We start from the raw sequence: 12,341 nt of genomic DNA, 5'->3' as shown, positions 1-12,341 counted from the left end.
CTAAATTGACCCTGGCATCTGCCTGTTTTCCCTCCCCAGGCTAACTGAAGTTTCAAGGTCAAGAGGAAACTTCTGTCTGTACAACTAGAGAAGCTAAAGAGGTGAGGCAGGGAGGGGATTTGCATTCACTTAAGTCTAGTTTGGTAAAGCAAAAGAAGCAAGCCATCTCTGGTTAGAAAGACTCTTGGACCCAGGATGTGTGGGCTGCCTCAGCCCCTTTCTCTGTTTATTTTAGTCCTATTCTCCGCCCTCCACCTCTGAGTCATGCTGACAACTTCCCTCTCTACTTTTATTCTCCTGACTACCTCTCTGCTCACTGGCTCCTCTGTACCTTTGTCCAGTTCCCTCAGTGTCTGAGGAACTCAGAAGCCCATATCTTACCTTCCAGTCATGACCATGATCAGGACCTTCCTCCTGTTGATGGGTAAGTGGCGGGCTCCAATGAAAAGACATGAGAGCATTGGGGTCCAGATAGGGAAAGAGCTGAGAATGTACATGTTTTGGACGCAGACATTAGGGGAGGGATCTGGAATTACACAGGGTTTGGTATCTGGAGTTTTTGGAGGGAGAGGGAGGGGACAGTTGCCTGAACAATCTAGAGATTTCCCAAGTAGGTAGAACAAGTCAACCTTGTGCTCTGTTCACAATGTCACCTTGGCCCAAGTTTTCCTGGACTCTTTCTCCTAGAAGCCCCAGGGTGGCAAAGGAGTTAGAGTCTGGGTGTTTCTCTGTGAAAATGGAGAATTGAAACTTTCCAGCAAGCCAATGAGTGAAGAGCTGTCTCTGGACTTCCTGCAGGAGAGAAGCAGGACTGGGGGAAGCCTGAGCGTAAGAGTTCAGAAGTCCAGGAGACACTAGGGCATTGGAGCTGGAGAGGAGAGCAAATCTGGGGTCTGGGGAGATGGAATAGGAGGAAGACCCTTCTTCAGAGCTTCTCTTCTCACCTCCTTTCCCAGGCTTGGCTTCTTCTCTCTGTTTCAACTTGGACACAGACCAGCCAACAACCTTCCTTATGGAGAGTGCTGGGTTTGGATACAGTGTGGTCCAGTATGCCAACTCCTGGTGAGGACTGGGTGGTGACTGGCTTTTGGTTCTCATCAACTCCTTTCCATGCACAACGTCCTGTCCTTCCCCATGATTCTCTTCTCCAGTGCCCGGTGTAGAAATTCTCTTAGGGATATGAAGAGTTGTACTGAAAGCAGGTACTGTCTTGCCATCTTGATGATTACAACTAACATTTATTGAGTACTTTCTAAGTGCCCAGCACTGTGCCAAGCATGCTTTATGTGGTCACTGATTTATTTTATTTAAAAATTTTAAATTTAAATTCCAGTGTAGTTAACTTATAGTGCTATATTAGTTTCAGGTGTAAAATAGAGTGATGCAAAATTCCATACATCATCTGGTGCTCATCACAAAAAATGCATTCCTTTTAATTTATTTGTTGTTTAATTTATATCCAAGTTAGTTAGCATATGGTGCAACAATGATTTCAGGAGTAGATTCCTTAATGCCCCTTACCCATTTAGACCATCCCCCCCTCCCACAATGCCTCCAGTAACCCTCTGTTTGTTTTCTATACTTAAGAGTCTTTTATGTTTTGTCCCCCTCCCTGTTTTTATATTATTTTTGCTTCCCTTCACTTACGTTCATCTGTTTTGTATCTTAAATTCCTCATATGAGTGAAGTCATATGATATTTGTCTTTCTCTGACTAATTTCTCTTAGCATAATACCCTTCAGTTCCATCCACATAGTTGCAAAAGGCAAGGTTTCATTCTTTTTGATTGCCCAGTAATACTCCATTGTATTTATATACTACATCTTCTTTTTTTTTTCAATATATGAAGTTTATTGTCAAATTAGTTTCCATACAACACCCAGTGCTCATCCCAAAAGGTGCCCTCCTCAATACCCATCACCCACCCTCCCCTCCCTCCCACCTCCCATCAGCCCTCAGTTTGTTCTCAGTTTTTAAGAGTCTCTTATGCTTTGTCTATACCACATCTTCTTTATTCATTCATCTGTCAATGGACAGTTGGGTTCTTTCCATACTTTGGCTATTGTTGATAGCGCTGCTATAAACATTGGGGTGTATGTGCCCCTAGAAATAGCACACCTGTATCCCTGGGATAAATACTTTGGATAAATAAGGTACTTAAATTTTTAATTTTTTGAGGAACCTCCATACTGTTTTCCAGAGTGACTGCACCAGTCTGCATTCCCACTAGCAGTGCAAAAGAGATCCTCTTCCTCTGCATCCTCGTCAACATCTGTTGTTGCCCGAGTTATTAATGTCGGCCATTCTCACAGGTGTGAGGTGGTATCCCATTGTGGTTTTGATTTGTATTTCCCTGATGATGAGTGATGTGGAGCATTTTTTCATGTGTAGGTTGGCCATCTGGATGTCTTCTTTGGAGAAGTGTCTATTCATGTCTTTTGCCCATTTCTTCACGGGTTATTTGTTTTTTTGGGTGTTGAGTTTGATAAGTTCTTTGTAGATTTTGGATACTAAGCCTTTATTTGATATGTCATTTGCAAATATCTTCTCCCATTCCATTGGTTCCCTTTTAGTTTTGCTGATTGTTTCCTTCGCTGTGTGGAAGTTTTTTATTTTGATCAGGTCCCAATAGTTCATTTTTGCTTTTGTTTCCCTTGCTTCTGGAGACATGTTGAGTGAGAAGTTGCTGCAGCCAAAGTCAAAGAGGCTTTTGCCTGCTTTCTCTTTGAGAATTTTGATGGTTTCCTGTCTTACATTTATGTCTTTCATCCAGTTTGAGTTTATTTTTTTGTATGGTGTAAGAAAGTGATCCAGGTTCATTTTTCTGCATGTCGCTGTCCAGTTTTCCCCAGCACCATTTGCTGAAGAGACTGTCTTTATTCCATCGGATATTCTTTCCTGCTTTGTCAAAAATTAGTTGGCCATACATTTCTGGGTCCATTTCTGGGTTCTCTATTCTGTTCCTTTGATCTAAGTGTCTGTTTTTGTGCCAGTACCGTACACAACAAATGCACTCCTTAATCGCTATCACCTATTTAACCCATAACCCTACCCTCCTCCTCTCTGGTAACCATCAGTTTATTCTCTATAATTAAGAATCTGTTGCTTGGTTTCTCTCTCTCTCTTTTCTCCTTTGTTCATTTATTTTGTTTCTTAGATTCCACATGAATGAAATCATATTTCTGACTTATTTCACTTATTTCACTGACTTATTTCACTTACCATTACACTCTCTAGCTCCATCTATTTCACTGCAAATGGCAAAATGTCATTCTTTTTTATGGCTGAATACATAAGATTGCTGTGACGACTAAATTAGTACTCACCTAGAAATGCAAATCAAAGCTACACTGAGATATCACCTCACACCTGTCAGAATGGCTAAAATCAACACAAGAAACAACAGGTGTTGGCAAGGATATGGAAAAAAGGACCCCTCATGTACAGTTGGTGAGAACGCAAACTGGTGCAGTCATATATATATATATATATATATATATATATATATATATATATAGTGTGTGTGTGTGTGTATCCCACATCTTCTTTATCCATTCACCAATGGACATTTGGGCTGCTTCCATATCTTGGCTATTGTAAATAATCCTGCTATAGACACAGGGGTGCATGTATCCTTTTGAGTTAGTATTTTTGTATTCTTTGGGTACATACCCAAGAGTGTGATTGCTGGATCATACAGTAGTTCTATTTGTAGCCCTTTGAGGAAACTCCATACTGTATTCCACAGTGACTGCACCAGTTTGCATTCTCACCAACTATACATGAGGGGTCCTTTTTCCATATCCTTGCCAACACCTTTTGTTTCTTGTGTTGATTTTAGCCATTCTGACAGGTGTGAGGTGATATCTCCATGTAGTTTTGATTTGCATTTCTAGGTGAGTATTAATTTCGTTATCATAATAATCTTATAAGATAGGTAAGGATCAACTTTTCAAGAAATATTTATTGAGCACTTACTACTAAAGGAACCAGACATATACAGGAGAACAAAACAGACAAAAACCCCTCCCATGTGTAACTTAAATTGTTATTAATCTCCACTTTGCAAATAAGGACTCTGAGGCTTAGAGATGAAGCAAACTTGCCGAGTGGCAGTCTGGCTCCACTGTCCATATTCTTAACTTCAGTGTTCTTTGTCTTCCTCCCCCCAGGGTGGTGGTTGGAGCCCCCCAGGAGATAAAGGCTGCCAACCAAACAGGTAGCCTCTACCAGTGTGACTATAGAACGGGCAAGTGTGAGCCCATCCGCCTGAAGAGTGAGTCACTGCCTCTCCCTGGGACCCAGGTCCAAACTCCATTGCTCTGGGGACCTGGGGGGAGCACAGAAGATGCACTTCCCAGTTCCAGCTCTGTCTGCAGACCCTCACCCTCAGACAAGCTTCCTGATCCCTTCATAGCCTCTTTGTCCATCACACCCCTTACCCTCATGGCTCTATCAAGACCTGAAAGCCCCCTTCACTTTCCAGACCTCCTTGTCTTGCAGGGTTGAGGTGACCCCTGCCCAGATCTTACACAGATCTGAGGGTGACCATGCACATATCTGTCCCCTCAGTCCCCCCAGAAGCAGTGAACATGTCCTTGGGCCTGTCCCTGGCAGCCTCAACCAACCCCTCTCAACTGCTGGTGAGTTACCTGGGTTGCAGAACTGTCCTGAAGGGAAGAATGGGGACCTGGGGTTAGTGGGGCTGGGGACCTTGGGGAGTGTGAAAATACTTGGTTGGAAGGATGGAATGGAAGCAGGGACAGCTCCTCCCATCAGACACCTCTGTCCTTAGGCCTGTGGCCCCACAGTGCACCATACATGCAAGGAGAACATGTACTTGACTGGGTTCTGTTTCCTGCTGGTTTCCCCTTCCTGGCAGGCCCAGAGGCTCCCGGCTGCCCTGCAGGGTGAGTGTTGGGGGCTTCTGGTTCCTTTGAGGAGCCCACACACTTGTGATTGGGAGTGTAGTGGGCCAGAGACACTTTTGCCAGAGTGGATAAAAAAGACATCTGGAAAAAATATATACTGCATGGTATAGCAGTTCCAGACATGAGTTGGGTAGTCACTGTATGCTTTCACATCTTGCCACATTACTGTTCCACTTTTATATGACCTAACCCTCTTGGAGCTTCAGTTTCTTCATTTGTGAGATGGGGATAAAGACACCCAACCCTGAGAGTGACATAAGATGATCCATGGCCAAGGTTTAGCACATAGTGAGGGCTCAATTAATGTTAGCTGCTATTATTTTTAGGGAGAAGGGAATTTATTTTCAGTCAATACACCCTGGGGTATAACCAATTTGTGTAACAGAATGGGAAAGAATGATGAAGGCGCAGACAATCTGAGCAGTGTGTGTATGTGTGTGTGTGTCTATGTACATGGATGTATATATGTGTGCATATATATGCACATGCATATGTGCCTGTATGTATATTTACATGAGTGTATATATATGAGTATGTGTGTATATGTGTGCATATGAGTATGCATGGGTTTGTTTGTGTATGTATGTGTATGTGAATATGTATGCATGAATGTATGTGTGCACACTAGGCCCCTCCCTGGTTTCACATTTCCACTCAAGCCCTTGGGGAAACTGACATCTGGCCACTGAATGGAGTTCTCTTCTAGCACCTCCTAGACTTCGCCCATAGGAATCTGGGCTCCCATAAGAACACCCAGGACACCACTGTCTGGTGGGAACCTCTGGAATGAAAGAGGGAGGCTGGGAGGTCTCTTCTTGGAGAACTGGGAGAGCTTCCTCTTTTTGACCAATTTTGAATACACTCAGGAGGGGAATAGGGGCCCATATTTAAGCTGAGAACAGAACAGGGCCAGTGTGTGGTTATTTCCAGGGATGACATTAAAAATATTTGACAAAAGCACAGTTTGGCATTGACTAATGAGGACAGATTCTGGCCAGGGGCTGAAGCAGGCTCCTTTCATTGTTGGATCATGGGGATATGGGAGAGGGAGTGGGATAGGGCTTGGGAGAGGGGCACAGACAGCTAAGGTAGAAGGAGGGGCTCCCCGTTTCTTACCATCTGGATTGGAGGAGCTTCACTTTTTTATCACCTAGGCTGACTACACAGGTGTGAGCAGCTGAATCACAGATATAGCCTCTTTAGGGACTTAAGGAGGCCAAAGGACCCTATTCTAGGCAGGGGTTAGGGAGGTCCCTGGGTTGGGGGGCAGTGAGTTCTTGTGGCCAGGATGCTGAGGTTCTGGGCTCTGGGAGTGTTCCTTGGAGAACTGGTGCCACTTCCTTTCTCAGGGTGTCCAAGGCAGGAGCAGGATATTGTGTTCCTGATCGATGGCTCAGGCAGCATCTCCTTCAGAGATTTTACCAAGATGTTGAATTTTGTGAAGGCCGTTATGAGCCAGTTCCAGAGACCTAGCACCCAGGTGTGTCCTTGGGGGAGGGAAGGCAAGTGTGCAGGGGCCCTGTGGGAGGTTTGTGGGTTGGGTGCCTGGGGTTTTGGTCAAGTGGCCTTGGCTCCCAGCCCCATTCAATTCTCCCAGTTCTCTCTGATGCAGTTCTCCCACCATTCCTGGGTGCACTTCACTTTCAAAGACTTCATATACAGCTCAAACCCACTAGGCCTGTTGGATTCTGTACAACAGCTGCGAGGGTTCACTTACACAGCTACAGCCATCCAAATGGTTACGTGAGTCCTCCCTTCTCCCGGGTCCTTCCCCAAAGCATCTGGGTCTTCCTTTAGGCCTCACCTATCTCCATGAGAGAGGGACAGACTGGGACAGAAATTCAACATGTGGTCTCCTCACCAAGCTGGGGGGTCTACAGGTGGGACTGGGACCTCCAAGAGAAAGGGTCAACAACTTGTTCTCAAAAGGCATAAGGGACCAGTAGCAGTTCTGTTCACAGGTCTCTGGATCTTCTTCTCTGACAGAAATCAACTGTTCAGTGCCTCAAGTGGGGCCCGAAAAGATGCTTCCAAGATCCTTATTGTCATCACTGATGGTCAGAAACAAGGAGACCCCCTGGGTTATGAGGATGTTATCCCTAGGGCTGAAGCTGCCGGTATCATTCGCTATGCAGTTGGGGTAGGATGTGGAAATGCCCTCCCACCGCTTCCTCCCTTCACTTCCTCTTAAAGCAACTTCCCTTTCTAGGACAAAAACCTCAGCTCTCTCAGCGTCTACTACCTTCAATATGAAAGCTGTGTTCCAGCCTGGGGACCCTGATCCTTTTCTTTAAATTCCCTGATGTTGTCTGAGCCTCATTTTTCCTCATCTGTACACAGAGTGTAATAATATTGACCTTGTGGAGTTATTGGGGGATATGCACCCAGCGTGTGGCAGGCATATTGAATTTATTATTATTTTCACTGAGTTGGTCTTTGTTGGGGACAGGTGGGATTGGCTTTTCAAAATCCACATTCCCGGAAAGAATTAAATGACATTGCATCGAAGCCCTCCCATGAGCACATTTTTCAAGTGGAGAATTTTGATGCTTTGAGAGACATTCAAAACCAACTGAAAGAGAAGATCTTTGCCATTGAGGGTAAGTCAGAGATGAAAGTACTCACTTTAGAAGCCATAACCCACAAATGCTTTCCCTTCTTGGACCTGGACCCACTTGTCATAGCCACCAATTCCTCCCTTTGGGTATTAATGTCCAACATTAGATCTTCTAAAGCTGAGATGTCCTTTTCAGACTTGGTAAAGCCTGTATTTCCCCCTGGAACCCAGGTGTCATGTCTTCTTCCAGGTACGCAGACCATAAGCAGTAGTTCCTTTGAATTGGAGATGTCCCAGGAGGGTTTCAGCGCTGTGTTCTCACCTGTGAGTGGGGCCGTTTTCAGGCCATTGATGTAGGAGGTAGGGAGTGGTGGGAGGAGGGAAGGTAAGGATAGGTGTTAGATGAATGAGTGGAGAAAGAGAATTCCAAATAATAAGTGGAGTCAGGGGGCACCTGGGTGGCTCAGTCTGCTGTGTGTCCAGCTCTTGATTTTGGCTCAGGTCATAATTTAGCGGTTTGTGGGATTGAGCTCTGTGTATTGGGCTCTGTGCTATTGGCATGGAGCCTGCTTGGGATTCTCTTCCTCCCTCTTTTTCTGCCCACCTGCTTCTCGTTCTCTCTCTCTCTCTCTGTCTCAAAATAAGTAAACATGAAAAAAGAAAAGTGGAATCAGTGGTAGGCATTGCTTTAGAATAGGCTGTCTTTTTTTGACTCAAACCTGCTTAGCCCTGGAATCCTTTCCTCCCAGGACGGGCCAGTTCTGGGGGCTGTGGGGAGCTTCAGCTGGTCTGGAGGAGCCTTCCTATACCCCCAAAATATGAGCCCCGCTTTCATCAACATGTCTCAAGAGAATGTGGACATGAGGGACTCTTATCTAGGTGAGAAAAGGCTGTGATTGGGGGCACAGGAGGGAGATGAACTGCCTGGGAAGGGCAGGAGCTATGGGAGTAGGGAGGAAGCTTTTATGCTGAGGCCTGCCCCCCTCAGGTTACTCCACTGAGCTGGCACTTTGGAAGGGGGTGAAGATCCTGATCCTGGGGGCCCCCCGCCATCAGCATACTGGGAAGGTTGTCATCTTCACTCAGGCATCCGGGCAATGGAGGCCGAAGGCTGAAGTTGCAGGGACCCAGGTTGGATGTAGAGTGAAAGCCAGAGTGAAACACGAGGGTGGCAGGGTCTTCAGGGGCAGAGAGGGAGGACAAGGGGTTTTGGGATCCATGGGGGAAGTCCCTGGTGACTGGGGAGAGGAGGGACCTATCCTAGAAGGGGATGCCTCTGACAGAGGCAGGCAGGATGACTTCACATTCTATCCTCCAGATTGGTTCCTACTTTGGGGCCTCCCTCTGCTCTGTCGATGTGAACAGAGATGGCAACTCTGACCTCGTCCTCATTGGGGCTCCACATTACTACAAGCCAACCCGGGGGGGGCAGGTGTCCATGTGCCACTTGCCCCTGGGGGTAAGTGTCTGATGAGACCTGGGCTGGGTGGGACCTGGGTGTGGGGTGGAGGAGTTGCCTGGTTGGGTCCTGACACTTGTTTTGTTCTGCAGAGAGCTAGATGGCAGTGTGAGGTCATTCTCTGTGGGGAGCAGGGCCACCCCTGGGGCCGCTTTGGGGCAGCCTTGACAGTGCTGGGGGATGTGAATGGGGACAAGCTGACAGATGTGGCCATTGGGGCCCCAGGAGAGCAGGAGAACCGGGGTGCTGTCTACTTATTTCATGGAACCTCAGAACTGGGCATCAGCCCCTCCCACAGCCAGGTGAGGACTGGTCGCAAATTCTGTTGTTACAACCACCTCCTCCTTGCTTCTCCCTGTCTTCTGCACTGCCACCAAGAAAATTCTCCTTTCCCTTATCTTGCTTCCTTTGCCTAGCCCTGGGAACCTTGTAGGAAGCAAGGAAATTCTGGAACTTTAGATACGGACACATTGGTATGTTCCCTGTTTCTATGAGGACTTGATTCTTTTTTTTTTAATATGAAATTTATTGTCAAATTGGTTTCCATACAACACTCAGTGCTCAACCCAGGTGCCCTCCTCAGTACCCATCACCCACCCTCACTTCCCTCCCATCCCCCATCAACCCTCAGTCTGTTCTCAGTTTTTAAGAGTCTCTTATGTTTTGGCTCCCTCCCTCTCTAACCTCTTTTCTTTTCTTCCCCTCCACCATGGTCTTCTGTTAAGTTTCTCAGGATCCACATAAGAGTGAAAACGTATGGTATCTGTCTTTCTCTGTATGGCTTATTTCACTTAGCATAACACTCTCCGGTTCCATCCACATTGCTACAAAAGGCCATATTTCATTCTTTCTCATTGCCACGTAGTATTCCGTTGTGTATATAAAATTTCTTTTATCCATTCTTTATCAATTTTCTTTATCCATTCATCAGTTGATGGACATTTATGTTCTTTCCATAATTTAGCTATTGTTGAGAGTGCTGCTATAAACATTGGAGTACAAGTGCCCCTATGCATCAGTACTCCTGTATCCCTTGGGTAAATTCCTAGCAGTGCTATTGCTGGGTCATAGGGTAGATCTATGTTTAATTTTTTGAGGAACCTCCACACTGTTTTCCAGAGTGGCTGCACCAGTTTGCATTCCCACCAACAGTGCAAGAAGGTTCCCGTTTCTCCACATCCTCTCCAGCATCTATAGTCTCCTGATTTGTTCATTTTGGCCACTCTGACTGGTGTGAGGTGATATCTGAGTGTGGTTTTGATTTGTATTTCCCTGATGAGGAGCGACGTTGAGCATCTTTTCATGTGCCTCTTGGCCATCCGGATGTCTTCTTTAGAGAAGTGTCTATTCATGTTTTCTGCCCATTTCTTCACTGGGTTGTTTGTTTTTCGGGTGTGGAGTTTGGTGAGCTCTTTATAGATTTGGATACTAACCCTTTGTCCGATATGTCATTTGCAAATATCTTTTCCCATTCCCTTGGTTGCCTTTAGATTTGTTGATTGTTTCCATTGCAGTGCAGAAGCTTTTTATCTTCATGAGGTCCCAATAGTTCATTTTTGCTTTTAATTCCCTTGCCTTTGGAGTTGTTTCAAGTAAGAAATTGCTGCAGCTGAGTCCAGAGAGGTTTTTTTCCTGCTTTCTCCTCTAGAGTTTTGATGGTTTCCTGTCTCACATTCAGGTCCTTTATCCATTTTGAGTTTATTTTTGTGAATGGTGTAAGAAAGTGGTCTAGTTTCATCCTTCTGTATGTTGCTGTACCTCCCAGCACCATTTGTTAAAGAGACTGTTTTTTTTTTTTCCATTGGATATTCTTTCCTGCTTTGTCAAAGATTAGTTGGCCATACATTTGTGGGTCTAATTCTGGGGTTTCTATTCGATTCCATTGGTCTATGTGTCTGTTTTTGTGCCAATACCATGCTGTCTTGATGATTACAGCTTTGTAGTAGAGGCTGAATTCTGGGATTGTGATGCCTGCCGCTTTGGTCTTCTTCAAAATTACTTAGGCTACTCGGGGCCTTTTGTAGTTCCATACAAATTTTAGGATTGCTTGTTCTAGTTTCTAGAAGAATGCTGGTGCAATTTTGATTGGGATTGCATTGAATGTGTAGATAGCTTTGGGTAGTATTGGCATTTTAACAATATTTATTCTTGCAATCCATGAGCACGGAATGTTTTTCCATTCCTTTATATCTTCTTCGATTTCCTTCATAAGCTTTCTAAAGTTTTCAGCATACAGATCTTTTACCTCTTTGGTTAAGTTTATTCCTAAGTATTTTATGCTTCTTGGTGCAGTTGTGAATGGGATAAGTTTCTTTATTTGTCTTTCTGTTGCTTCATTATTAGTGTATAAGAAGGCAACTGATTTCTGTACATTGATTTTGTATCCTGTGATTTGGCTGAATTCATGTATCAGTTGTAGCAGACTTTTGGTTGCATCTATCAGGTTTTCCACGTATACTATCATGTCATCTGCAAAAAGTGAAAGCTTGACTTCATCATTGCCAATTTTGATCCTTTGATTTCCTTTTGTTGTCTGATTGCTGATGCTAGCACTCCCAACACTATATTAAACAACAGCGGTGAGAGTGGACATCCCCCTGTGTTCCTGATCTCAGGAGGAAAGCTCTCAGTTTTTCCCCATTGAGGATGATGTTAGCTGTGGGCTTTTCATAATTGGTTTTTATGATGTTTATGTATGTTCCTTCTATCCCTATGTTCTCGAGGGTTTTTATTAAGAAAGGATGCTGAATTTTGTCAAATGCTTTTTCTGCATTGATTGACAGGATAATATGGTTCTTATCTTTTCTTTTATTAATGTGATGTATCACATTGATTGATTCTGGAATGTTGAACCAGCCCTGCAGCCCAGGAATGAATCCCACTTGATTATGGTGAATAATTCTTTTTATATGCTGTTGAATTCGATTTGCTAGTATCTTGTTGAGAATTTTTGCATCCATATTCATCAGGGATATTGGCCGGTAGTTCTCTTTTTTTTTGGATCTCTGTCTGGTTTAGGAATCAAAGTAATGCTGGCTTCATAGAATGAGTCTGGAAGTTTTTCTTCTGTTTCTATTTTGGAAAATCTTGAGAAGGATAGGTATTATCTCTGCTTTAAATGTGTGGTAGAATTCCCCAGGGAAGCCATCTGGTCCTGGACTCTTATTTGTTGGGAGATGTTTGATAACTGATACAATTTTTTCACTGGTTATGGGTCTGTTCAGGTTTTCTATTTCTTCCTGTTTGAGTTTTGGAAGTGTGTGGGTGCTTAGGAATTTGTCCATTTCTTCCAGGTTGTCCAGTTTGTTGGCATATAATTTTTCATAGTATTCCCTGATAATTGCTTGTATTTCTGAGGGATTGGTTGTAACAATTCCATTTTCATTCATGATTT

General features: G+C 44.5%; 1 protein-coding gene across 3 annotated transcripts in view; it reads left to right on the top strand.

Moving 5' to 3' along the window:
• Nucleotides 1–211: 211 nt before the first annotated feature.
• ITGAX (integrin subunit alpha X) overlaps nucleotides 212–12,341 on the top strand; it is a 46,217-nt gene continuing 34,087 nt past the window's right edge. Inside the window, exons 1-14 of one of the 3 annotated variants that reach the window (XM_045460344.1) lie at nucleotides 212–424; nucleotides 957–1,062; nucleotides 4,173–4,276; nucleotides 4,573–4,643; nucleotides 4,796–4,910; nucleotides 6,281–6,411; nucleotides 6,529–6,674; nucleotides 6,918–7,071; nucleotides 7,381–7,531; nucleotides 7,739–7,812; nucleotides 8,238–8,367; nucleotides 8,477–8,619; nucleotides 8,807–8,947; nucleotides 9,040–9,249. In XM_045460344.1, coding sequence (XP_045316300.1) covers nucleotides 391–424; nucleotides 957–1,062; nucleotides 4,173–4,276; nucleotides 4,573–4,643; nucleotides 4,796–4,910; nucleotides 6,281–6,411; nucleotides 6,529–6,674; nucleotides 6,918–7,071; nucleotides 7,381–7,531; nucleotides 7,739–7,812; nucleotides 8,238–8,367; nucleotides 8,477–8,619; nucleotides 8,807–8,947; nucleotides 9,040–9,249 — 1,710 coding nt within the window. In that variant the 5' untranslated portion in view covers nucleotides 212–390. The other 2 variants (XM_045460341.1, XM_045460343.1) reach the window with 2 other exon arrangements.

The sequence above is a fragment of the Leopardus geoffroyi genome, chromosome E3 (assembly GCF_018350155.1).
Source record: "Leopardus geoffroyi isolate Oge1 chromosome E3, O.geoffroyi_Oge1_pat1.0, whole genome shotgun sequence".
In the NCBI taxonomy this organism is placed as follows: Eukaryota; Metazoa; Chordata; class Mammalia; order Carnivora; family Felidae; genus Leopardus; species Leopardus geoffroyi.
This window is presented reverse-complemented; position numbering and strand designations above follow the sequence as displayed.